Source organism: Alexandromys fortis, unplaced genomic scaffold (assembly GCF_014885135.2).
Source record: "Alexandromys fortis isolate MF-2015 unplaced genomic scaffold, M_Fortis_MF-2015_v1.1 scaffold_11, whole genome shotgun sequence".
Taxonomy (NCBI): Eukaryota; Metazoa; Chordata; class Mammalia; order Rodentia; family Cricetidae; genus Alexandromys; species Alexandromys fortis.
Genome location: NW_026067912.1, coordinates 3,725,212 through 3,752,520, shown reverse-complemented (window position 1 = coordinate 3,752,520; position 27,309 = coordinate 3,725,212). Strand labels below are relative to the sequence as shown.

The 27,309-nt window shown below is 47.8% G+C and overlaps 1 protein-coding gene across 2 annotated transcripts in view; it reads left to right on the top strand.

Moving 5' to 3' along the window:
* Window positions 1–8,307: 8,307 nt before the first annotated feature.
* Ccnjl (cyclin J like) overlaps window positions 8,308–27,309 on the top strand; it is a 53,114-nt gene continuing 34,112 nt past the window's right edge. Inside the window, exons 1-2 of one of the 2 annotated variants that reach the window (XM_050138727.1) lie at window positions 8,308–8,552; window positions 9,304–9,408. In XM_050138727.1, the coding sequence (XP_049994684.1) occupies window positions 9,346–9,408 (63 nt within the window). In that variant the 5' untranslated portion in view covers window positions 8,308–8,552; window positions 9,304–9,345. Of the gene's footprint in view, window positions 8,553–8,623; window positions 8,918–9,303; window positions 9,409–27,309 lie in introns of those variants that run through there. The other variant, XM_050138726.1, reaches the window with a different exon arrangement.

Sequence of the window (27,309 nt, the reverse complement as noted above, 5' to 3'; positions counted from 1 at the left end):
GGATGCTTTTATCAGTTTGGCGCTGCTGTCTCCCTTGTCTGGATACGGGGCTTTCCTGCCGCCATGCAGAGAGCACACGGATGACACAGATGCATGATAGGAATTCTGACTTTCAATGTCACAGTTTTACCCCTAGGAATCCACCCTGATAGTAGCTATAGTTACTGAGGGACAATGGTAAACATTCCTGAACAATACTAATAAGTTTGATCGTCAAGGGTTGTGCTGGAAAGATAATGCTTCTGGGTAATGTTTTGAAACTGCCTTGCTCTATTTAACAATTGGTGCTGGCATAACTGGATATCAGCATGTAGAAGAATGAAAATAGATCCATATCGATCGCTATCAAGTCCAAATGGATCAACATAAACCCAACCATACTGAACCTCACAGAAGAGAAAGAGGGAAGTACACTTGAACGCATTGGCATAGGAGACCACTTCCTAAATATAACCCCAGTCACACAGACACTGAGAGAAACAATTAATAAATGGGACCTCCTGCAACTGAGAAGCTTCTGTAAAGCAAAGGACACAGTCAACCAGACAAAACAGCAGCCTACAGAATGGAAAAAGATCTTCATCAACCTCACGTCGGACAGAGGTCTGATCTCCAAAGTATACAAAGAACTCAAGAAATTGGTCTTCAAAAGAACAAATAATCCAATTTAAAAAATGAAGGACAGACCTAAACAGAAAACTCTCAACAGAGGATCTAAAATGGCTGAAAGATACTTAAGAAAATGCTGAACATCCTTAGTCATCAGAGAAATGCAAATCAAAACAATTCTGGGATTCCATCTTACACCTGTAAGAATGGCCAAAATCAAAAACACTGATGACGACTTATGCTGGAGAAGATGTGAGGTAAAGAGAACACTCCTGCATTGCTGGTGGGAGTGTAAACTGGTACAGCCCCTTTGGATATCTGAGTCCTCCCCCGCCTCCACCACCTGGATGTTGGGATTACAGCCACGACACTCATATATATATTTTTCCTGAGATACGGTTTCTCTGTAGCTTTGGAGCCTGTCCTGGAACTCGCTCTGTAGACCAGGTTGGCCTCAAACTCACAAAGATCCGCCTGCCTCTGCCTCCCAAGTGCTGGAGTTAAAGGCGTGCACCACCACCGCCCGACTTTTTCTTTTTTTTTTTTTTCTTTTTTATACCTGGGGGGGGCAGCCGTGGGTGCTGGGAACCGAACTCTTATATTTTTGGTTGTGAGCCTAGCCTTTAACGGTTGAGCCATCCCTCCAGGCCTCAACTATATTTTAAAGTCATAGATTGACTGGCACTTTCCTCCATTATGGCCTCAGCCTCCTCTGCTGGGTGGACCACTCCCCACATCTTCAGCCCCTTTCTCTTCCTGGACCACTCCCACATCATCAGCTCCTTTCTCTTCTGCTCTCTGCACACCTGGAAGCTTTGGCTCCCTGGTGGCCCAAGGGAAATAACACCCTGTGATTGGCAGTTAGAGTCTCCCCAGCTTGAAGGAGGCTTGTCTGGTCACTTTTTACTATCTAGTCTCAGCCTTCTTCCTGTCCATTGTCTGTCTGTCAGGGAAGAGAGGCTTGGAAGGCTCCCTTGGGGTCTTTGAAGTTAATGGCTCCTTTAATTTCCTCCTGCTGCAGTCCTGAAGTTCTCAGCATCTTGCTCCTTTCTGCCCCACCGAAGCCTAGTTGAATTGGCGGGCTCCTATCATACACCTTGTCCAGGGCTCCATGGCTGGGGCTGTGACTGTGTGTGGCCCACATGGAGTTAAAAAGAAAAAAAAAATGTTTTAGAATCAGGGGATGTAAATATCACACAGGTGCCGCAGGGATTTTTACACAGAGCTTGCTTCAGGTTCTGAAGAGCAACTCCACAAGAACTTTTTTTAAATAATAAAATGTTATTATTTAATTGCCACTTATTAAATGTATTTGCTAATAAGTGACAGAGAATGTATCATTTGTGGCGTTCCTAGGTATTAAATAATTATTAATTAAATTAAATAATTTTCAAACACGTGAAAAGGAACATTTTGCTCAAACGATTTCTTCACAGGGATCGCAGAAAGCTCTGGCAAAGAGCAGCGCCTCATGGAATATCTTCAGAAGGAAGTAGAAATGGGTCTCCTCCAGGGATAAAATTCAGGGGCGGGACAATATGGGAACCTGAATACATAATTTGTCGAAAGCCGTGCCAAGTGAAAATATGACGCCTCTGCTCAAAAGGTAAGATAAGCCGCCATTAAATCTACAGACATCTGGGCTTTCTTTTCCCTTTTATTTTATTTTCTTCAAATCGGCTTGATTTTTTTTAGCGATTCTCTTTTTAAATGTTATTTATTTATCTTATGTGTATGAGTATTTGGTCTGCTTGTATGTCTGGTGCCCTTGGAGGCCAGAAGAGGGTGCTGGATCCCCTGGGACTGGAGTTATAAACAATTGTGAGCCACTACATAGGTACTGGGAATTGATCGAGATCCTCTGGAAGAGTAACCAGTTCTCTTAACCGATGAGCCATCTCTCCAGCCCAATCTTGAGCGTTTTAAAATATGTGCTTATAAAGAAAAGTTTGATCCATCAGCGTGAGTTTTTATCACTTGTTTTTTTATCTTATAAAGTTCCCATTTTAAATGCAAAGATAGGGCTAGAGATCTTGGTGGCTAAAGACATTTGCTGCCAAGCCTTAGGACTTAAGTTCGATCTTCAGGACCCACATGGTGGAAGGAGAGAATGAACTCAGGCGTGCCACCCCATAAAATAAGTAAATTCAATTTTAAAAGAATTTAATTGCAAAAACACTTTTATCTTACACTCAGAATCGCCGAACAGCTCAACCTCCTGTCTTGTAGTGTTTTGTGCATGAATATTTTAATTCTTACGACAACAGTAGAGATACTACACAGAACGACTGTGCTTTTTTTGTTGTTGTTGTTTGACTTCTTGATACATGAAATTCCAATCAGCCCTCCCTGCCTCTGGCTCGCTGATGAGTTAAGCAGAGCTGAAAGCAAAGGAGGTATGGGTGGCCCCATTATTCTTTTTCCCCATAAGAAAGCACATGACGACAGCATTTCTTAAAATGCTATTTCCTCTGGGGAGAAACTATATCCGCCAAACAATGTGCTGAACTGACTTTATCTTGGGAACAGGGTCACTGTAGACATCATTGGTTAAAATAAGGCCATCCTGGGAACTGGGGAGATAGTCCCATGACTAAAGCACACAGAGAGGGGTTTCCTTAGAGCAATCCAACAAGAAAGAATAGCCATATCGGGGAGCTCTGAGTTTGAGTGACAGCCACGGTCACAACGACTAAGATGGACAAATGATCAAAGATGATGCCCTACATAAGTAAGCTCCAGGCCTTCATATGCACGTGTACTCAAGTGCACATGTACCCTCACACACGTGTCCTCCCCCGACATCTTCAAACATAAACACATGAAAATGGGGGAAAAATCCTTACTGGAGTAGGGTGGTCCCACAGTGCAACACCATCGGTGTAACACCTTCGGAAGTCCAGGGGAGGGCAGGAAGAAGGCCATGAGGATGAAGCAGAGCTTGGTGTCGTGTGAATATCCACCAAGGCCACCAACAAAAGTGGAAAAGGAAAAAAAAAAAGTTCTTCTCTAGTGTCTTCGGAGGCAGCGTGACCCTGCTGACAACCAACCAGACATCTGGCATTCAGGATGGAGAGACTACTCTCTGTGATGTTAGGCCACCTGGTGAGGTGTTCTGTCACAGAGGCCCTAGAATGTGTAATGCCTTCTTTCTATGTTCAAAGCAAAGTTCTGGTTCAAGTGGAGTGCATGGCCTCTCCAGGTTGTCATTGCCCCCCCCCCTGCTTAATGCCCACTTGTAGATTTAGCCCACCTGCCTCTAACTCCCCCGGAGTCTCACACATCATAGATCTGGAGGAATGCTGTCTCCCGCCCCCCCCCCCCCAAGGCACAGGGGATGTAACATCCCAGTGGGCTAGAGGAACAGAAGATGCTTTTTGCACGTAATTGTTGTCTTTATCCACACATCCAGCCTCTCTGGAAGATGTAATTACAGAACACATAGTCAAAGATAAACTCCTAGTATCAACAGACTCGGGGTGTCGTGCAGTGGCAGAGCTTGTGCCTAGCAAGCCAGCATGGGCCAGGTCTTGGATCTGATCCCAAGAGTTGCCAAATAAAAGCTCAAATATATAGATGATAACGTAAAAGAATAATATCGAGCCTTAATTAATAATATTGAGGTAGTGGTGCATGCCTTTAATCCCAGCACTTGAGAGGTAGAGGCAAGTGGATCTTTGTGAGTTCAAGGCCACCCTGGTCTATCTATAAGGTGAGTTCCAGGACAGGGCTGTTACCCTCTCTCGAATAACAGAAAACAAAACAAACTAAGGGGAGGGGGGATGTGGATGGGCTTTGTAAATGTCTAGACATTGTGAAGCAAACTGCTACCTTTTTTCTGCTTCCTGTTTGGTTGTTGAATTTAATTTGCATAGTTATTATCTAGACCAGGATCATAGAGGATTTGGCAAATACTTTTGATTCTTCGGAACTTATGACTGGAAACAGTTTGAAAGGGTTACTTGGTTTTAGTTAAAGACCTAGGTAGTGATAAGGCAGGTGTCTTCCTTCTGCCCCCACTAACACAGCCAGCCTTCACACTTTGGGTTCTAAATAACGCCATATGAACTACTCAGACCTGGAGAAAACACTACTCAATGTGTATGGAGGAATTGTGCCACTGTATTACTGGCCCAGAATATCCTCTACAGTGTGGCCATGACAGCAAAGAGCTAAGAACAATCTTGGTGCCCAGCAAAAGAAAATGCCCATCATGATGGAGCCACACTCTGGACACTAGGGTACCATGCTGCTCTATGGCCATGAAGGAGCAGGGACAGAAGGATGCGCACAGCTTGCCCCATTGGTGTAAAGGAAAGAATAATCTTTGTGATGGTAAACACAGGTAAATGTGTGCCGTGCGTGTGTGGTGTTTGGAAAATAGAGGAAGGTAAGATAAGGTCTTGTTATGTATCCCTGGTTGGCCTTTACTTGCTGTCCAGCTCAAGCTGTTCTCAAATTCATAGCGATCCTCCTAGCTCAGTCTGCTGAGTAATGAGATTACAGGGGTGTATACCATGCCCTTATCACCAGTCACTTTTGAGGGGAAGGAAGTAGGCTCCAGTCCAGGCTGGCCTTAAACTCAGTGTGTAGCTTTCCTGCTGGTTCTCCTGTCTCTACCTCCTTAGTGTTGGGATTACAGATGTGCACCACCACACCTGGTTTGTGTGGTTTTAGGGATTGAACATGGGATTTTAGGCAAACTAGGCAAGCACTCTAACTCGGTCTTTTCCCCAGCTCCTATCAGTCCTATTAGAAGATTTATTTTTATTTCTCTCTCTCTCTGTCTCTCTCTCTGTCTCTATCTCTGTCTCTCTCTCTCTCTCTCTCTCTCTGTCTATCTGTCTCTCTCTCTCTCTGTATGTGTGTGTGTGTGGGTGTGTGTGTGTGCAATTGTGTGCAAGTGCCCGAGGAGAAGGAGGCATCAGATGGGTATTGAGTCCCCTGGCGTTGGAGTTCCAGAGAGTTATGAGCTGCCTCACGTGTGTTCTGAGAACTGAACTCCATTCTTCTACAAGAGCAACAAGTACTCCTAAGCACCAAGTCATCTCTCTTGCCCCCCATCCCCAGAAGTCACTTTTGAAGGAGACAAGCTAATGGCTATCTTTAGCAATAGAATGGGGTCTGACACAAGGTGAGTTGTGTCACGTGAAAAGGGGCAGATGGAGGAAGTAGAGGGAAAGTTTACTGCGGAGTTAACAGCCAATAAGAACATGGTGGAAACGCTAGACTCATTTGCCTCTAAGTAAGATGGTAATGGGCAGAGACTTTCTCCCTTTATACTTGGGAGATTTGAAGGTGACTAGAATGTCGCTGCTTTAAACCTTTGATTCCTGACAGCTTTGGAGGCGGCGGGTGGAGAAGTGGTCATTGCTGCGTAATAAGCACTTAATAAAAAGTTTAGTTTTTGAACGATCAAAAACTTTTGGCCTAATTGGGAGAAGTAACTCCAGTTACATTGTTTCCCAGAAGCCAGCACAGGAAATCACCTCTGCTAAGGGCACCTGTGGCCAGGAACCAACCCCTAAAAGCATGAGTTTATTGGTGCAATGTGTTTTTACTCTTCAGAGATAGTGGGAAAATGAGGGATTCCTGAGGATACACAAAAGTAGGCTGGGCAAGTGTGTTTAGACTCCTCTTAAAACAGCCCCGAGAGGGAAGCCTGAAGTGTGTGTTCCTCCTTCCGTTATCAGCTGCCTGGACAAACTCATAGCTGAGACCCAGGATGGGGAGATTACTGAAAACAAAATAACCTGATTTTAAAAAAAGTGAGTAAGACACAAACGGCACCACGAGCTGTTGTTCCAGGGGAGCCCCACACCCCAAAAATGTAGCATGTAGGTATTAAAAATAACATCCATTTTTTTGTAGTTATGAAAGCAATATGTTTCTTGTAGGAGATTTAGAAAACACAGATATATTGGCAGGGGATAAATTAAAGATTTCCAGGACTGAAGATGAAGCTCAGAGGTAGAGAGAGTCTGCAGAATGTGGAAGTCCCTAGGTTCAGTAGCTGGCACCAGCTCCTTCTGCCCTGAGTACCCCCCCCGCCCCCAATCCCTTCCCTTTCATTTCTTCCTCCCTTAGTTATCACTCTGATTATAGTCAATAATTTTATGGATAGTTTCCAATTTCTTTTGTGAGTGAATAAATAGATATGAAAGTAGTAAAACCATATTCCAGCCTCCTGTTTACTAAATATATTGTGTGTTACCCTACCCCAATTCACTACATAGTCATTCTTTTCAAAAATGCCTTTATAAGCAGATCGTTCTTAGCCAGTTCCTTTTTCAAACAATATACCAAAGCACCATAGTGTGTGTGTGTGTGTGTGTGTGTGTGTGTGTGTGTAGGGTTTTTTTTTTTTTAGATAAGTTCTTACAGGTATCCTTGGTTGACCTAGAATTCACTATGTGCATCAGCCTGGCCTACAGACTCACAGATGTGGAATAGTTGAATTAAATATTTTGCATTTACAGTCCCAAGAACACTATATATTTACCAACTTTAGGACTCATATGCTAAATAAACCCATGACAGTAGGGGAGAGTGATGATTGAGAACAAAGAAACGACACATAGGTGGGAAATGCTGCCTTTCTATGCTAGCCTAAAACATCGACAAACACAAAAGCATCCTTGAAAGATATGCTCCAGTTTTTAAAAATTGTGTTTGTTAGTGAAGGTGGGCATGCAATTGTCCTTGTGAAATTTTTTCTTTGACGACGTGCTCACTCATGATTTCCATCCATTTCGACATGAAGGTGTTAGGGTTTTACACATTGATCTAAAGATATGCACACATGCGTGAATATATACCACATTTGTTTAATCCCAGATATTTTATATTTTTGTGAGGGCTCATAAATGCTAAAACTGCTTTGTCAGTGAAAGCTTATCAAATCTCTTTAAAAAAAAAAAAAATCTCACATAGTCCAGGCAGGGCTTGAACTTCTGTGTAACCTAGGCTAGCCTTGAACTCCAGGTTCTTAAACAGCCTTCGGAGTGGTAATATTGCAGGCATGCACCACTATGGTTGAATTTCAAAACTAAAATATATATATTTGGTTTTTTTTTAACCCGTAAAATTTTACTTGTAGCTGGGCGGGTGATGGCAACCACCTTTAATCCTAGCACCAGAAGGCTGAGACAGGCTGATCTCTGAGCTCGAAAGCAGCCTGGTCTACAAAGTGAGTTCCAGGATGGCCAGGGCTACACACAGAAATCCTGTCTCAAAAAAGAAAAAAGAAAAAAATGTTTTCCTACATGTAGAAAACTAGGCAGAAACTAGTCTTTTTCATAGAAATTATTTATTGATTGTTCACTTTCTAACAGGCCTGGTGGTTATCCTCTTTCGTGCGTTTTCTCATTTGATCATAATGTACCCTCAGCAGACTTGCCACGCTCTAAGTGGTTGAGGAACTGGGCAAAAACACCCAGGTAGTTGGTGGCTTTGAATCTAAGTGGAATGACCAAAGGGGGTCATAGAAATCAACACAGCGGGATGTTATTCCATTATACGGCTGACTCCAGAAAATGCCTTTCTGAAAGCGAGTGTATTAAAAGGGCTTTCTCTCCCGCAACCCACCGTAAGGACTGCTTCCTTGCAATGCTCGGCATGGATGCACGCTTAAGAGTACAATAAAATACTCGCTGAGCCCCCTTTTATAAGGAGGAACTCGTGCGTAACCAAGGGTGAATTTTCGGGGGCTCCAGTGGGAACTGTTTGGAAATCTACCTCCGCATCGCAGGACAGACTGAAAAGAAAGAAGACAGGTGGATGCGTCCGCAGGTTGGCAAGAGCAGCGTATGCGGAAGTCAGAACTTTCTGGGGGCGTCCCGGCCGCTGGTTCCACGCGCAGCGCGCGCAGGTGGCGCCGGGTCCCTGCGCCCCGGGATCAAGTCGGAGGAGTGATTGGGGACCTCCCGTGAGGCTCGGGGAAGGTGAAACCTAGCTTTTCTCCTGGGCGAGGGAGGAGGGTGGGCAGGAAGCTCAGCCCAGAACCGAGGAAAGAAAGACTGCCATTCCCAGCCCCCCGCCCCGCGGGGCGCGGGGCGCCGGCGGCGCATGCGCGAAGCCCGGCCCCCAATTCCCCGAGCGAGGGAGGGAGGCCCCCGGCGGCCCGAACTGCGAGCCGCGGCGGGACCGAGCGCACGCAGGGGCGCGCCGGTGGCCGGACCGGACAGGCTGCCGAGGCGCTGGTCGCCAGCACGCGAGGCCAAGGGCCGGACGGCCACCGGAGGGCACAGCGCGCCCGGTGCGGGGAGGGACCTGCCACCCGCGGCCCCCCACGCGGGGACAGCGATGCGTGAGTCTCGCCCCGGCTCGAGGGCAGGATGTGCGAGCAGGACAAAGGCTGGGCGGCGGGGGAGGAGTTGGGGACTCAGAGCCGGTGACCCAGCCACCCCCGAGCGAGCTACTGCAGCCGGCAACTTTGCAACTTTTGCAGAAGGGGACATTGGAAATTCTGCAAGTTGTTACACACAGTTCCAGATCGCCCCAGGTTGGGCGGGCGGAGAGAGGGGAGGGGGACACTGCTGGTTTTTCAGGACAGCAGGCGACCGCCAGCTCCGCTGAGCGGGGCAGGAGGGGGCGCCCGTCCAGGACGGGGATAGGGACCGGCAAGGATAAGGGTGACCAAGGGCGGGATAGGGGAAGTGTCTCCGTCCGCTGAAGCTCCCCGTGTCCTCGCAGGGTGCTCCCTGAGATCCCGGTAGCCTCGGATCTGCTGCGGTGATGGATGAACCGTGGTGGGAAGGGCGCGTCGCCTCGGACGTCCACTGCACTCTACGCGAAAAGGTCAGTCCCTCCCAACCCTTGTCACTCGCAACGAGTGGGTATTTAGAATCACTTTCGCTCTCGTGTATGTGTTTCGTGTGGGACGCCCCGCGTGGGAACTCAGAACTCTTGGTGCCTATTTGTGCGTCTCCCCTTTTACCTTCATGGGGGAGCGGGAATGGGATCTTCCTCCAGGGAGAAGACCTGGATCTCCAAGAACTTGAAGTCGATTTTTCCTGAGAGCAGAGAATAGTTATCTTATCCCGTTGAGTTTACCTGCGGAGATTACTTTAAATGTTACGAGAATGGACTTTTAAAAAAGATACTGTGTATGCATTTCAGTGTGTAGTTGAAAGTCACATAATACAGCAGGTCTGCCTACCTTACATGATGCTGCATTTTCCCTTTCTTGTAATAATGATGTAGCAATTGCTTTTAAGATAAAATTATTAGGCTCGTGCATAGCTCAGTGGTAAAGCAGATGCCTAAGTAAATTGATGGTAAAGTAGTAAAGTTAGAGTGTCGTGTAAAGAAATATTGGGTAGTTGGTGGTATTGCATTGTTAAGGTAGGAGCTGACTTAAACGTAAAAGCCAGGCCCGGATGTAATCCCAGCTCTGTGGAGACAGAAGCAGAAGGATCGCCACAAGTTCAAGGCCAGCAGTGATAGTCATCACGGTGAGTTCCAGGAAGGACTGGGGGCTACACGGTGACACCTTGTCTCAAAACAAGGGCAAGAAGAGATTACTAATCTAACTGGAAGAGGTTACAAACTAGTTAGCCAAGGGAGAGAGCAGAAATTCCCCTGCCAGTTGGCCTTCTGGGGTAGAAGGTGGGGATGCCTGAAACATGATCCAGGCTCCCCTCCGCTCTCCTCCCCTCCCCAGGCTGCTGGTGGCCACTGGGAGGCTGGAAAAGCCCAGAGGACTGGAGGCTCCTCTGTATCTTCCTTCTTGTGCCAGGGCTGGGAAGGGTCGTTTGGATAGAAGTGGATCTACTGTAGGGAACTACTAGAAGCTGGAGAACATCCTGCGACAAAAATGTATTCTCTAATGTTGCGAGGGTCCCAAAGATGACCCTTCTGCCTTGTTTTTGAGACAGGGTCTTTACATGCCGCTTAGACTAGCTGGATGCTTACTGTCTGGTCCAAGCAGTTCTCCGATTTATGGTCCTATTGCCTCAGTTTTCTGAGCGCTCTCAGCTTCCTCACAGCATCCACCTCTGTGCCTCCTCCTGTGGTCTGCCTGAGGGTCTGTGTCCATTTTCTCACAGGAGCTCCCCCGTAACCCGATAGGACAGAGCTGCTTCAACTGGTATGTCTGAAAGGATGTGACTTGCAAGTATGGTCACGTGCTCAGGTGGACACGAATTTAGGGGAGAGGTGTTCTCAACTGGTTTGTCAGCCCAGTGGAGGACAGAAGTTGTCTGATGGGGGTGCATGGATCCCTGCAGAATCGGGTCCCCTTTCAGCACACGTGTCCTCAGTGTCTGTGGCAGGCCTGTTTAGAGTCCCCAGACTCTCTGGGTGTGGGGGGGGAGGGGGAGTCCTCATAGGGAGTGAGTCTACCTGTTGACACCCCCACCCCCACTCCAGGCCTAGCTTTCCCATGTTACTTTGCTCTTTCCAGAATAGAATGTTCCAGTCTGGGGATCTGGAGACAGAATCGGGTCCTTAATAGATCTTTTCAAAAGCAGGTCACGGTGCTGGACACCTTGGGGGTCCAGAAGTCAAGTTCAGAAAGCAGGGCCAGAGGTAGGGGCTGTTCAAGAAACAGTATGTTCTTAGTACATTTTTAGAAGTACGGGCTGAATGCAGGTAGTGAGGGCCACTGGGGAACTTGTCTTCCTGACTGGACATAACTCTGTGCATAGCTTAGGGCCGGATGGGAAGAGAAAACTTGTGGAAACAATGTAACTCGGAGTTCAGTTGCCTGAGACATTGCAGGCTTGAAGCTGACCTTAGGGTCAAATCTGATTAGTTACAATGTCCCACTTCCTTCAAATACTGCTGACCATCTTCTTACTGTATTTCTGCTCCTTCTTCAAAAATGTTTAAGCATGTTTGGCTTGATGGAGTTTTAAGTGAAAATTGCGTGGAAAAGGGACGGGTACCCTGACTGATCTACTGTCTTTGAGGAATAAGGGCTGGCTCATTATCTTTCCCAGACAGGTCGATTTTTTTTTAAAATTAGACATTAACTTTAACAATGTGTTCCTACTGCTGTAGAATAACTTTCCAAGTGCCTGGCACACTGGACACTCACCCTTTGTTGGATGTTGCCAGACGAACACAAAGCATGTTTGCATACAGGCTATGCAATTGTTTTTGTGGAGCAACTAGCAGCCATTCTCTCCTGATGGCTGCAGAGGGCACAGCTGCCATCTCGGTACCAATGAGAGCCCCTCTTCATCCGATGGGAAAGTCCGGTATAGCAGCATACAATAATGTGAAAAATTTAACACCGTGGAAATAAGTCTTGGTGTTGTGTGCAAATTAGTAACGGCGGCCTCTCCTGAGCTGACGGTTTACCATCTCCCAGCCCAGATGCTATGGTTCGTTCTTCCCCCACAACCAGTATTCCAGAGGACTGGAGAGATGGTTCAGTGATGGAGAGCCCTGGTGGTTCTTTTGGAAGACACAGGTTCAGTTCCTAGAACCCACATGGCTGCTCAGAACGATCTGTAACTCCAGTCCTAGGCTATCCAACTCCCTCTCCTCTGGTCTCTTTGGACACTGCATGCACACGGTGCACAGGTATACGTGTCGGCCAAGCACCTATGTCCATTATGAATAAATGCAATATTCAAATGAAATTCCCCAGTTCACACTTTTACCTGGATTTCCTGACGTAGCCTCTCTGGCTTGCTCTCTTATCTTGTCTCCGGCTCCCTCCCTGGGAGCCTCACTTGACTTCCTCTCTGTCCCTTGAACGCCTCAAGCTTTTTCCTGCCTCAGGGCCTTTGAACCGGCTGTACATTTGCAATCTGAGTTTCTCAGTCTCTCACAGTAGCGTCTTATTAATTTATGCCCCCCATGTCACTATTAGATCACCATTTTATTCTCTCTATAGCGTTTACTCATATCTCAGATTGGCCACTCTTTCTTTGCTGTCTTTCCCCTGATTCTAAACATAGATGCTCCACCTACATCTGTCCCTAAGTTTGTTCTGGGACCTTGATGTCTGGAATGGAGAGCCTTCCCCGTATGTTCAAAATGATGAAAGTGAATCAATCATCCAGTAGTTTCTTTTATAAACTGGGGAGAAGTATTTTATAGGAATTTAAAGGTCAAGGGAGATGATCTAAAAATTGCCAGGCAGGCATGGTAGCCATGTGTAATTCCAGCACTCAGGAGGCCTAGAGAAGGTATTCTAAGGGCAACTAGGCTAGCTAGACTAGCCAGGATTGGGGAGTTTCAGGTTCAGCAAGAGACCTTGCCTCAGTAAAGGGTGAATGGAGAAGAAATTCAGTGCTAACTTCAGGCCTTTACACACATGTGCACATTCACACAAGCACGCACACATACACAAACATGCAAACATGCATGCATGCCGCACATGGTCGAGGTTTTTTATTTTAAGGCATCTTAGCTGTGCGTAACCATAATACCAACACTTGGAAGCTGAAAGCAGGAAGATCAGGCGTTACCTAGCAAGTCGGAGGCTAATCTAAACTGCATGTGAACTTACCCTACCTCCCAGAAAAGGAAAGGTATCATCTCCAGGCAGTGGTGACGCACACCTTTAGTCCCAGCACTCAGGAGGCAGAGACAGGCAGATCTCTGTGAGTTCGAGATCAGCCTGCTCTACACGAGCTAGTTCCAGGACAGCCAGAGCTACAGAGATACCCTGCCTCGAAAAAACAAAACAGAAAGGTGTTGTCATCTCATGAGAGCAGTGCGTGGTGGTGGGAAAGACTCAGAAGTGCAAGTAACTTGGTGGTTTGCTCAACGCCAAGTGTCTTGTGGGAGCAGGACCCAGGAACAAGACGGCTCATCCAAAGACCTTCCACCCAGCCTAGACAGGATTCAGGAACCGATTGGGGGCAGGGTGGCTTTCTACCAAATGTCTCTGGAAAAATGTCTCCCACTTCTCCCTCTCAGATCACCTCTGTCCCACACCAAGCCCTTAAATTCCTCCTTTGGTCCTCCTCGGTCCTGCAGCTTCCACAGAAGACCCCTTTAGTCCTAAAACACTCTGCCTTAGCTTTGCCCCTTCTGTCTGCTGCGGGTTAGGTCAACAGTAGCTGCAGCTCCTACAGGAAAATGCGCCCCTCACCTGTGCCCTCAGCGTGAGAGAGGAGCATAGCATGCCCACCTGGGAGGCACGGAGGATGGAGGTAGTGATGGTTGTTATGGTCCACACCCCTTTGAGTATCAGATTTAAACTCAGAGCTATTTTTTTTGTCCCCCCAGAAAATGCATCCTCCTAAGTTTAAAGTGAGCACAGTCTTCAGTCTTCTACCTAATAGATTGGCATAGGCTTGGGACGCACATAGAAGTAGGACACAGACAGCTCCTACCCTGAGACTCACCTCCCCATCCTGCCGGCTTTGTTCTCCACTCTGTGTGCCCCGGCTGGACTAACCTTGCATTGACTTTTCTATGATCGTCGTCATCCATGAAGTAGCTACTCCTGAAAACTGACTGTGGACATGTGGACATGAGGTCTGCCTTGCCTTAGAATTACCAGCCCAGTGTCTGGTGCAGAGGGACCTCAGAGGCCACTGCCTTGACCTAATACAGTCACAGCATGCTGAAGGCCTAGAGAAAGAAACCCGGCAGACTTCACTCAGACGGGTTGAAGTGGTTTTAGCATGTGGTTAGGGGGGTGGGTGTGGGGGCGGCTCCTGGATCAGCTGGAGCAGACCAAAGTGCTGGCTGAAGTGTCATACACTGGACCAAGAGGAACTCACCTTCTTAGCGCTCTAGACACCTGGGTACTGTCCTCGCAGACAACTCTGGGTGGGGCCATAAGAATACAATTAGCGGGCTGAAGAGATGGCTCAGTGTTTAAGAGCACTGACTATTCTTCCTGAGGTCCTGTCTTCAATTCCTAGCAACCACATGGTGACTCACAACCATCTGTAATGAGGTCTGGTGCCCTCTTCTGGTCTGTAGACATACATACAAACAGAACACTGTATACGTAATAACTAACTAACTGTGTGTGTGTGTGTGTGTGTGTGTGTGTGTGTGTGTGTGTGTACAATTAGCCACAGAGAAAGGTGTCCTGGCCTGGACCAAAGTACACTGTAAGTATCTTGGGAAAATGAGTACATATTGAGCTCAAACAATAGGAATAATTTCTCCCAGACCTCACCGAGGGGAACCAGTTCCTGAAATTTATCCCACCGAAACCCACCTTGACATGACATGGGAGATCCAGCTTCCTGGGCTCTAAGGAGCCTGCAACCTAGAGGCTTTTCCGGCAGGTACTCCCTGTCTTCTGGAGTGGAAGTCATGGGGCACGTTTGGGCTATCTCATCCTGCCCTAGATTGAGATCTCTTCAGTGCCATATCATCAGATACATTTCCCCTACTTCCTGAAACTGCTTCCTTGCGCACCGGGAAGACCTTGCCTACGTGAGGCTGTTCTCATTTGCTTTGATTTTGTTTACATTGCTGGGGATCAGATCCAGGGCCTGTGATTGCTATGCAAGTGCTCTCCCAGCAAGCTATATCCCTAGCTTTGCAAAACCATGTCTTGAAGTAGTGGGTTAGGAAAGGACATTTTTAGTAGTTTGTGATTGTGTTTTTTACAGTTATCTTCCAGCATAGCGACAAATTCCAACTTACTATAAATTTTACACCTTGCTAGCATCTGTCCGTGAGCTATCTTGTTTAGGCCCCACCTTGGTTCTGGTGCTGGCATTCAGCCCATTCTACAGATGGGGACCTGTAAGGCACAGAATGAACAACTATCTTAAAGTCACTTTTGAAAAACTGTTTTAGCTAGGAGTGGAGACATAAGCTGGGCTGGAAGGGGATTTAAGCTCTGTTATCCAAGACACTGTAGTCTGTTTTGTTGTGCCTTGGTCTGAAGGAACTATGCTTTTCCTAAACCACTAGCAGCTGCAGGTGCTGGCCCCACTCTGGGCGTTCAGAAGAACTGTCTGTCAAACACACCCTCTTTGGTTGAACCTGGCTTGTGTAAGATACCGCTTGCCTTGAAGAAACATGACCTCTGCCACCGCCTGCCCTTGGGTAGACATAGCAGGCTCTGTCACCTGTCACCTGTCTTCCATGTCTCTCTTATTTCCTTACACTAGGCTGAGTCTCTGTCTCCTAAAAGAAAAATATGACCCAAGTCCATGTTCAGAAATCTGGCTAGGAGCCACGGCTAGTGGTGCAGGCCTTCAATCCCACTACACAAGAAGCTGAGTCAGGGGGATTGAAAGTTCAAGGCCTGCCTGCACTGCAGAGCAAGTTTCAGGCCAGTCTAAGACAACTTACTGGCATCCTGTCTCCAAAGTTAATTTTAAGAAGGGCAGAGGAGGCTGGGCATGGTGGCTCATGTGTGTAATCCCAACACTCTGAAGTCAGGAAAACTGCCATGCGTTTAAGGACAGTCTGCATTACAGAGAGTTCCAGGCTACCCTGGGATACAGAGTAATTCCTTACCTCAAAAAACACAAAATAAGCTGGGCAGTGGTGGCGCACGCCTTTAATCCCAGCACTCGGGAGGCAGAGGCAGGTGGATCTCTGTGAGTTCGAGGCCAGCCTGGTCTACAAGAGCTAGTTCCAGGACAACTAGAACTGTTACACAGAAAAACCATGTCTCGAAAAAAAAAAAAGCACAAAATTAATTAATTAATTAAATTAATATGTAATGATATAAAGGTAAGGAATTCAGCTCAGCTGGAAAGTTCTTGCCTAGTATTCCTGAGACCCTAAATTGAATCCCTAAAAGAACAAAATAAACTGGCTAATAAACAAAACAGTCCAACGTGGCTATTGTCCATTTGGGTTTCCCACTCCCTTTCCCCTGTTGGGTTCTGAACCCTTTTGTACACAAAGGGCCATTTTCCATACGTCTGAGACACACCCAGTGTGTGCGTGTGTGTATGTGTGTGTGCGTGCATGTGTATGTGTGTGTATGTGTGTGTGTAAGTGTGTATGTGTGTGTATCTGTAAATGGATTCATGGGTACCCTCTTCTCTACCTTTCAGCTTCACACACTGCTTTTGTGTTTCATCTGTGCCGTTTTGCCTTTCAGGAGTCTGTTATAATAGTTTGAGCAGCCATTCTTCCCCTAAATGTCTGTTGGGTTATTTCAAGTGAATCCCTCAATTGTCTATAGCACTGTGACCATGAGCCTTATCTGCCGGCCTGTCTAGGGATAAATTCCTAAAACGGAGTTGTGCGTGACAAGATACGATTGTAAGAACCTTGCCTGTCACCAAGCAAATCCTCAAGAGGATACAGCAATGTCTACTATTGCTGGTGCTGATGCCTGCTCCGTAGTAACGTTGCTAGCCCAGGTAGTATCCCTGTAAAAAAATTTAGTGCCCTTGGATCATCTAAAAGTGATGGCTCATTGGGTGTGTATAAAAAGACCAGGACCCTTGCGTGAGAATGCGCCAAGACAGAAAGGCAGGGGGAAGGGCACTCTCTTAGGCCTCCCAGAGGCCCATGAACTTCTGACTGTAGTAACTAATGGGCCCACAACCCTATGAGGGGCTGGGAGGCCCTGCTGGAAAACTCTTGCCCCCTCTTAACCCTGGCACTGCAATGTGTACTGCAAGTGGCAGCCACTCGGTAATTGGATGTTGGGAAGCAGAGTTTCAATTATCCTGAGGCTCGGGGTCCCTTGCAGGTCACTGGAGCAGATGGTGCCAGAGTCTGGAGTCATTAGAACAGACCTCATAGATAGCCTTATCTTTTCCATTGCTGATTTTTTTCAGTCACAAGAAAAAAACAATCCAATCAATTCAGAGCACCTCTGACTCTGGAGCTAACTATTATAATTTTTGTTTGTTGGTTGTTTTTTTTTTTTTAGACAAATTTATTTTACACGCTCCTCATGTCTCTCTCTCTTTGTCTGCCCCCCCCCCCGTGTGTGTATGTGGGGGGGGGTGGATGGGTGTGTGGTGTTTTATCTAAGTCAGTCACTTCTTACTTTCTTTGGCATGTGTGTGACAGACTCTCACCATGCAACCTTGACTGACCTAAAACTCTTTATGAAGGGCAGGCTGGCCTTGAACTCACAGAGATGCCCTGGCCTCTGTCTCCTGAAAGTCAAGATTAAAGGTATGTGCCAGTATGCCTGGCTCACCTTATATTTTGAGACAGCTTGAGCTACACTAATTGCCGGCCAGCCCCCGGGACCCACCTATCCTGCCTCCCTTCCGTGTGGTTAGCTCCTGAGGGCAAGAACTGCACCTCCTTGACCTAAGCAGGGTGGTGCTGCTGCACAGGGGTCCTAGTCAGTGTGTGCTCATCACAGACACCTTATGTAACCAAGGCTTGTGCATTACAGCCCACAGTTGCCTCCTTAAACTTTTCTGTTGGTGGGGGCGGACAGCCTCGGTAGAAAAAAACAGCCTCAAGACTTTAAATACGTACTCAAGACCCCTAGTAAGTAGGAAAGTTAGATTTGTGAAACCTTGCCACCCACTGGCCCTGGAGTTCCACTTTAGCCAAGACATCAGGTTTTTTTTGTTTGTTTTTTGTTTTTTATTGTCGTTGCTGTGTAGCCCTAACTGGGCTAGAATTCTTACATAGCTCAGGCTGGCCTCTAACTCACAGAGATCCACCTGCCTCTGCCTTCTAAGTGCTGGGACTAAAGGCTGTTACACCACACCTGACTCAAGACTTAGTTTTTGTTGTTGTTGTAGTTGTTTACATTCTGGCCTCAGTTTCCCCTCCCTCTTCTCCCAGTCGACCCTAGGTAAGGGGGTGTGGGAGGATGAGGCGTCTCCTCAGTGCAGGCGGTGTGATGGATGTGGTCATATCTGGAAGACTTGAAGACCTTGGGGTTGTGATGAAAGAGACCCTGAATGCTATCTATGGGGATGTTTGGGGAGGGCGCTCCAGGGTCTGAGTGGGATGGCCGACCAATGTAGGGTGTCCAGGCATGTGTGGTCACTGTCAGATGGGCTGGCTTGGTACTGAATATTGCTTAGAGAGCCTGTGACTGCGGCTCTCAGGAATGAGGAGATTTGGGGAACTATCCCATCTGCCCTTTGCTGAGGAGTCCAGGGGGGCCAGTGACGGATGTCACAGGCATGACTTCTCACCCTGCTGGAAGGAAGTTGGGCCCAACTTCCGCAGAAGGGGATGTCACCAGCGCTGTTGGCTTTCGGAGAATGTTGAAACCCTGTCTGCTGGAGCTGTTCACGCCTTACTGGAAATGCCTCCTCAGGCTGAACCAGTCTCTGAGAGGAGGAGGGGAGACTGGGGCCTAGCTCAGAGGCCTTTGAAAAGTCCCTCCTCCCTGCCCCCTTGCATTTTCTCTTTAGATTTGCAAGTCTCCACTTCCTGTTGGTCACCTTAGTTGCACATAGTGTTTCCTCACCTCTTGCTTTAAGATGAATATATAGGCTTCCAAATGTTGTATTTTACGTCTCTGTGTGTGAACTCTGTTTTTATCCGAAGGCTATGCAAAACTGATTAGCACACATGAAATCCAGGGAGAGGTGGAGAAGCTTGGGGAGCTGGATTTCAATGAGTAAAAGGAAAGGAGCTGTCCCTCCTTGCCTTAAGGTGGCATGCCTCATGGTCTAGCAAGCGGCAACACAGGGCTTCCATGAGGAGGTAAGTAGGTCAATGTTCACAGAACTGGAAGCCACCACCATTGTGAGGTGTAAAGTATATATGAGATGGGGTAGGGCTGTGTGCTTAATCCTGACCCTAGTCCTTCTGCCTTTGGTAGGCACCCAACCCTTGACTGCCTGGGGCATCCTTGTACCAGGTTCTACGGCCCGTCAAAGGTGTGTCTCAGGCTGCTAATGTCATGGCCACAGGGAAATTCATACTGAGGCAGTTCAAAGCTGCAGGTTTTTGTTTGTTTGTTTGTTTTTGGATTTTTGAGACAGGGTTTCTCTGTAGCTTTTTTTGGTTCCTGTCCTGGAACTAGCTCTTGTGGACCAAACTGGCCTCGAAATCTTAGAAATCCGCCTGCCTCTATCTCCCGAGTGCTGGGATTAAAGGCTTGCACCACCACCGCCCAGCTAGCTGTGTGTTTTTTTTTTAAGTTATTTAATTTTATTTTATGTGCACTGGTGTGAGGGTGTCAGATTCCCTGGAATTGAGCTGCCATAGGAGGTGCTGGGAATTGAAACTAGGTCCTCTAGAATGGCAGTCCGTGCTCTTAACCACTGAGCCATCTCTCCAGCCATGGAAGCTGCAATTCTTTTTTTTTTTTTCCCCTCTCTTTTTTTTTTGTTTTTTGAGACAGATAGGGCTTCTCTGTAGAGCTTTGGGCCCTGCCCTGGAACTCGCTCTGTAGATCAGGCTGGCCTCAAACTCAGAGATCCACCTGCCTCTGCCTCCTGAGTGCTGAGATTAAAGGCTTGCACTACTCCACCCCTGGCAAAGCTGCAATTTTTAATCCCAGCCAGCTTTTCTTAAGTCTCTGAGTTTGGAGGAGTCATCAGGTTATGAAGCACCGCACCAGGGATTTCACCAGATTCCTTCCTTGCCAATGCTCTGGAGTTTCCTTTTCGCCCACGCTGCTGGTCACCAGCCAGCCACCCTAAGGCACTGTCTCACTCTTTACTGCTGGCACTCTGCCCTCCAAAAAGGAGGTAGCGGTGGCACTGTGTGGCAAAATAAATTTAGTGTACGGTTCCCCCAAGTCTTATAAATATTCTTCACTGACTAAATATCCCGGCCTGTGTTGATGGGTACTTTAGGAGTGAGCAGTGTGGTAGGTGTTGTCTCCCAAACTGGCCTATGGGACCCTTGCCTTTGCATGTCACAGGACTGTTTGCCTTGTCATGGAACACACATCGAAAAACATTGCCTTTGATATATCTGATAGGTAGATAATATATCTTTTTTTTTGTTTGTTTGCTTGCTGGCTTTTCGGGATGGGGTTTCCCAGTCGTTATAGAGCCAGTCCTGGAACTCACTCTGTAGAGCCAGGCTGGCTTCAAACTCACAGAGATCTTTTTATCTCTACCACCTGAGTGCTGGGATTAAAGGCGTGTGCCACCACCGCCCGGCAATTTATCATTCTTTTTATGGTCTTTTTTTTTAAAGTTAAAAAAAAGAAAAAACAAAAATTGCAAAATTTCTCTAATCTTTAATAAATTCTTCGTAAACTTTATTAAAACTAAAAACATGACAAAATATTTCTAGTTACATAAAAATGTGGGTTTCATTATATTTTCTTGCATATAAGTCACTGTACTTTGCTCATATTTATAATTCTTCTTGAGGCTCACGAGGCTCTGTTAAAGCACATGTCCTAGCTATGCTCAGGCAAGAAAAAGGCTTCCTCTTTACCTGGAATGCAGATCGCCACTTTCTCAGACCCCCCTGCTTCATGAGTGTTACAATTGCCCACTGAGAGGAGCTCATCTGTAGCATGAATTCTAACTGGTCTTAATAAATAAAACCCGGAGTCAGTTATTAGGGGGTGAAAGCTGAAGGATCAGAGAGGCAGAGGGGTCAGCGACTAGAGAGACCTTTGACCCCTACTAATGCTCAGACTGGAGGAGCAATCCTGCCCTCTGACTGTCTCCTCAGACTGCATCCTCAGACTGCAACTGTCTCCACCAAACCTCAGACTACACTGAGCTCCTGTCTCCTGCCTTATATTCCTCTCTCTGCCCAGCCTATCCCTCCTGTCTCCCCATCCCAAGTGCTTGGATCATCTTTGTGTGAGCTCTGTTTCTCTTTTAGACAGATTCTGTCTTGTGTAGCCCAGGGTGGCCTTGAACTAACAGAGATTCCTTCGCCTGTCTCCCAGAGTCCTGGGATTAAAGACGTGTACCACCACTCCCTGGCCTCTAATGGCTTAGCCCTGCACCCTGATCTTCAGGTAAACTTGATTTTTTAAAACACAAAGAAAACATCGCTGCATTCAACACTCGCCCTCACCTCCGCAGTCCTAGTAGTGTGAGCCATTCTCAAAAATAGGAGCTTTGAGCCAGGCGATGGTGGCGCACGCCTTTAATCCCAGCACTCGGGAGGCAGAGGCAGGCGGATCTCTGTGAGTTCGAGACCAGTCTGGTCTACAGAGCTAGTTCTAGGCCAGGCTCCAAAGCCACAGAGAAACCCTGTCTAGAAAAAAAATAGGAGCTTTGGGCAATTGCTGAGCATCTCTTTTGTATCAGGAATTGGGGTCACAAGCAGAAGGACAGGAACCCGGTACCCAGGGCTGCTAAAGGTCTGTCAAGGAAGGGCAGTAAGAGCGAATGTGGGTGAGCCGGTGAGCCTGAATGGATGAAAAGTCTGAGGTGCTTAGGGAGTAATTGACAGAAACTTGGCTGGGAAATGACTTCTCAGCCAGTGCCTGAAGGAAACAATGCATACCAGAACCCCAAGTGTGAAAATTGGGGGGGGGGTCACTTCCATCGCGTTAGAGGAACCCAGCGGTAACTGGTTGGACTTCAGAGTGCATTGACCTTCAGATGCCAAAGTTTCAAGGGGCCGTTCACCTCCGTGGGTTAACAGCTACAGGGCTGCCTGGCTCCTGTCTTGTGCCCTGCAGACTAGCACTGCCAGCCAGCACTTCTAAGCCCAGACAGACATGGAACTGTTTGTTACTCTGCCAAGGTCAGTGCCACTGTGCAGGAGGGGTTGCGGAGGGCATGGGGCACATAAATCTGAGATCTTTGCCGACCTGGCCAGATACCCCCACTGCCTGTTTATGTAGCTCAGTGTGGGAACTCAATGCACGTTATCATTCCCGTGTCCTTGTTTCCCTGAACTCTGCCTCTGGGGTAACGCTCTTCCTACTGGAGAACCCCCAAGTTGTTTCACCAACAGTGGTTTCTTTAAATATACATTGCATTTACTTTTCACTTGCTTGTGTATGCATCTGTGGGTGGGAGTGTTTGTGCATGTGCGTGTGTCTCTGTGAGCACAGATGTGTGCATCCTGTATGGAAGTCAGAGGACAGCTTGCAGGACTTGACTCTCATCTTTCATAACGTGGGTCCTGAGGATCATCAGGCGTGATGGCCAGCACCTTTACCTTCTGAGCGAGCTATCTCACTGCCCCCCCACCCCCCACAGTGGCTCTAAAGAAATCAAATCTGACGTAACATCACCACCTCCCCTTCCCTCTGAATGGCTCTTCTTGTCTTGGAAGTGCTGCCCCTGTGTCACAGCTGGGGGGGTCCCTCTGTGGGCAGTGACACCCCCACGTTGGTTACCCAGAGAAGAATGCAGGATAGTTAAGGGGACCTGAGGGGAAATGAGAGCATCAAAGGTCAAAGGAATCTGAAGGATTTCCGCTAGACATTCCGCTCATTCATTCATGCCATGCCTTCACTGGGAGGCATTCATTCATCCTTACCGTGTGGTAAGCAACAGTGCTTCAAAATACCTGCTGCTTGTAGCCCAGTGGTGGCGGCCCCACCTTTAATTCCAGCACTGGGGAGGCAGAGGCCAGCCTGGTCCACAGGGCAAGTTCCAGGACAGCCAGGACTGTTACACAGAGAAACCCTGTCTTAAAAAAAAAACAAAAGAAAAAAAGGAAATACCTTCTGGTTGTGAGAAATTCCTGGGATGCTGTCAAGTGGGACAGAGGCAGGGGAGGTCTCTCTAAAGAACAGTGAGGGGACAGAGGGCCGAAGGAAGAGAAGCAGCCCCCATTCCTAAAATCAGGGCTCACAGGACATCGCTGCGAAATAGTACACAGTCATTGAAAACTCTCCGGAGGGGAAGCTGGGATCCTAGTGTCATCCCAGGTTCCGAGAGCCGCATAAAGCCCTAGAGAATCCACTGTCCCTTATCCTGAATCCCTCTGAATCATAAAGGAGCTGGTGATGTCCATCTCCCCCCTCCCCCCCTTTAATCCCAGCACTCTGAGTGGCAGGTGGGTCTCTTGAGTTCCAGGACAGCTATACAAAGAAACCCTGGGGTGGGGGTGGGGGGTCATAAAGGATCATTTGGGTATTTTAATGAAAAGCTGGAGAGATGAGTCACTTGGTCACTTACAGAGGACTCAGGTTTACTTCCCAGCACAGTGGCTCACAGCTGCCTCTAACTCCAATTTCAGGGCCTCTGACGCTCTCTTCTGGCCTGAAAGGGCACTGCACATACACGGTGCACATAAACTCATGGAGGCCCAGGCCTACATATACATACATACAGATAAGCCGTAAAATTCATCGGTGAACATAAAACTTAACAAAAGTTACTCAGCAGGAGGGAACGACTGAGGAAGACATTGGCATGCTGCGTGCATGTTAGGAGGGCGCAATCCGACGCTCAGGAAGCATGGCAGCTTCGCCATTGAAGAGCCGATTAAAGGGGGAGGGGAGAACATTTGAGTTTGGCCCGAATACAGTAGCGACCAAGCCCTCTCCATACCTTTTCTTTTCTTCAAGCTACAAATCTAGTAATTGAATTATAAAATTACTTATTGATTTTTTTTATTCAGACAACATTGAAAAGCTTGAAAAAAAAAAAAAACCTTGCAAAATTTCAGCCCATTTCATTACCTGCCCAGATAACCACTGTAAACATTTTGGTGTGTATCTCAATAAGAAAATATTTTTTAGTCAGTGGTAATTATTAAACAAAACAAACTAAACACCAGCTATGGTAACAAAAGCAGGTTTTTGTAAGGTACGATTCCCTGAATTCTGGTGACCATAGCCATCTGTCCCTGGTCTCCATCTGCTCATCTCTACGCGCACCTGGGACAGAAGGCGTTCCTGCCTGGCTCAGGTGATAAGGGGCCAACATCTGGGGGGTGGAGATAGTCTGGGAGCGCCTTTCATCCATCTGTTCCTGTTGTCTCCTCCCTCCTGCAACCATGCTGCTGGCTCTACTGGTGCTGAGAGGAAGGTCACCCTGCCTGGCCTTGTTCCTGCAGCCCACCCTGCCAAGCTGGTTGTCGGGTGCCTGCCAAGCGCCTGCCTGATCTTGAGAGAAGAGCTTTGCAAGCCGCCCTGGGCATGCTGCTCCTTTGTCCCTGAAATCCAGGCCACTCGCCAGCAAGGCCTGCTTCCTGTGCTCAAGCTGCTGCAGCCTGAGAAGGCTTAGGTCAAGAGTGCTTGGGGATTGAAGAATGCAGATCCTTAGGGCAAAGCCGTGTAATGAGTGCTTCTCCCCTGCTAATTGGGTTAGCGACGTAATCAGCTGGACTTTCAAACTAAACAGGGCAAGCATGCTGCAAGCCCCGCAACGCTGTCCCTCTGCCAACATTGCACCCCTCTGTGGGGGAACAGGAAGAAACTCCGGCTCAGCGTGACTAATTCCATTTGGTTTGGGGGGCCCTGCAGAACAAGCTAATAGACAGCTGCCCTTTTCTCCAGAGACTTCCTTGGCCCCAGCTGTCCACACACCCCAAGGTAGAAAACTTTGTTCCTTGTTAAGCAGAGCAAGTTCCTCTGAGAGCCTTCTAGCCTTCCACTAAGCTCCAGGCCTCAGATAACACCCCCTCTTATCTGGAGTTTGATTACCCAGCTCCCTGGAAGGCCCATTCTCCATTCTCACTGGGATGGCTTGTTTGGTGTGTGCCAAATACGTTAACCCGAATTTCTCAGATGAGGCCGCTGAGAGTCAGAATTTACTAACCCAAGGTTAGTAAATAGTAGAACTCAGTTTCCCAGCCAGGGCTGCTTCCACACGTCATTTGGTATGCGGAAGGATGAGCATTCTCTTTGTCTCAACGTTTTCAACACCTGCTCGCGTGTCAGCCGTTAAATTGGGCGTGGGGCAAACTGTATCTGTGGCCTTGACTGTCTGGAATAAGCAGAATTTTGGCCGTGAAGAACAAACATTGGGAATGTAGGTCGGTGGGTAATGTGATTGCCTAGCAGACCCGATCCCTAGCAGCACAGAAGCCGGCTGTGGCTGCACACACCGGTGAGCTGCCATGCCCCACTTGGGAGGTAGAAACAGGAGCATCAGAAGTTCAAGGTTACCTCTGGCCACGCAGTGAGGGAAGGCCTGTGTGAGCTACACAAAACCACCTCTCCAGAGCAGGGCAGGGTGGCGGGAGATAAGCAGACATGAGGAGAGAGAGTCCTCTTGGAACAATAGAAGTCAGGGGCTCTCAGGAAATGACATTTAAGTATTTGAGGGTCAAGATGAAGTAGGAAATCTTGAGCTAGCTGTGGCTGCCAGCATCTTGTTAGTCTGTGCCTGGATTTTTCTAGAAAGGCTTTCTCTCCCTGGCTCGTTGGTGTGCACTGCTGCCTCCTGCCTTGTTATGTACCTTTCTTGTGGGGGGTGGGGGTGGTTTTTTTTGTTGTTGTTTGAGATAGGGTTTCTCTGTTGCTTTGGGGCCCATCCTGGAACTCGCTCTGTAGACCAGGCTGGCCTCAAACACAGAGATTGCCTGTCTCTGCCTCCCGAGGGCTGAAATTAAGTAGTAGCATGCGCTACTACTTCTAGGCTCTGTATACCTTTCTTTATTCTTCCTCTTCCAGAAGCTACTCAAGGCAAAAGAGACTTTTCCCAGGAACCTGTGAGAGAACATATAGGGTGTTCTGTGGAGCTATTTTCTCTCACTTGACAAGAGGGAGGGAAGATGTCGAAGCCACTGAACTTGGCTGTGTCGAGCTTCAAGGGAAAGAAGCCAGGACTTCTTATATCTGATTGTGCTTTGTGACTCAACTGCCGATGAGGGTAGCACGGCCCGGGCAAAGGTCATTTGGCAACGGCTAATGTGGCAGCTGCAGCTTGCCAGACACTGATGGCCTGAATTTAGAGTCCCTTGCTTAGAGGGAACAACCAGGCAGCCTGTGGGGTTGTGGGGTCTGCTGGGGGGTTGGGATGCTAAGGGAACAGCAGCCCTACGGCAGCTGCCTTGGCTTGAGCCCAGTGTTGGGTTGGTGCAGAGATCTCATGGAAGATCTCAGACCAGGTAGAAACCCTACTCTAAACCTTTCTATGGCTCCTCGTTGTCCTCAGGGCTGGACAGATTTCTTAGATCGTACCCTACCCATCTTCCCAATCTGCTTTATCTAGGTTTTGCGAGACAGGTTTTCTCTGCGTAGCCCTGGCTATCCCAGAACTCACTCTGTAGATGAGGCTGGCCTCAATTCAGAGATCTGCCTGCTTCTATCTCCTGAGTGCTGGGATGAGAGGTGTGCGCCACCTGGCTCTTTTTTTCCCCTTTTTAAGATTTTATTTATTCATTATGTATACAATATTCTGTCTGTGTGTTTGCCTGCATGTCAGAAGAGGGCACCAGATCTTAGTACGGATGGTTGTGAACCACCATAGGATGGGTGTGAGCCACCATATGGTTGCTGGGAATTGAACCCAGGACCTCTGGAAGAGCAGCCAGTGCTCTTAACCGCTGAGCCATCTCTCCAGCCCAACCCACCTGGCTCTTTAACCACTAAGTGTGACCTGGCTCTTTTAACCCCTAACTGTTCCCTGTGCTTGACAGATAAGCTTCCCCTTGCTGCATCACCAGAGTCAAATTCTCACATGTCTTCCAAGACTTAACCTCTCTAGCCAGGTGGGGCACACATTGGACATCCCGGTACTTAGGAGGCAGAGGAAGGTGTATGTGGTGGGGGAGGGGTGATGAGGGGGAGGTGAACATTCAAGACCAGACCAAGCTATACAGTGAGTTCCAGGCCTGGCAAAACCAGAGAAAAATTTCTCTCTCTCTCTCTCTCTCTCTCTCTCTCTCTCTCTCTCTCTCTCTCTCTCTTTTTCTTCTGATGTCCACTGGCCCAGAGCTGTTCCTTGAATACACCTCCCTCCCTCCATTCCTCAAGAGTCAGCTATGGGACATCCAGCTGTTGTATTTACACCAAGGTGCTGGGGTTTGGAATCT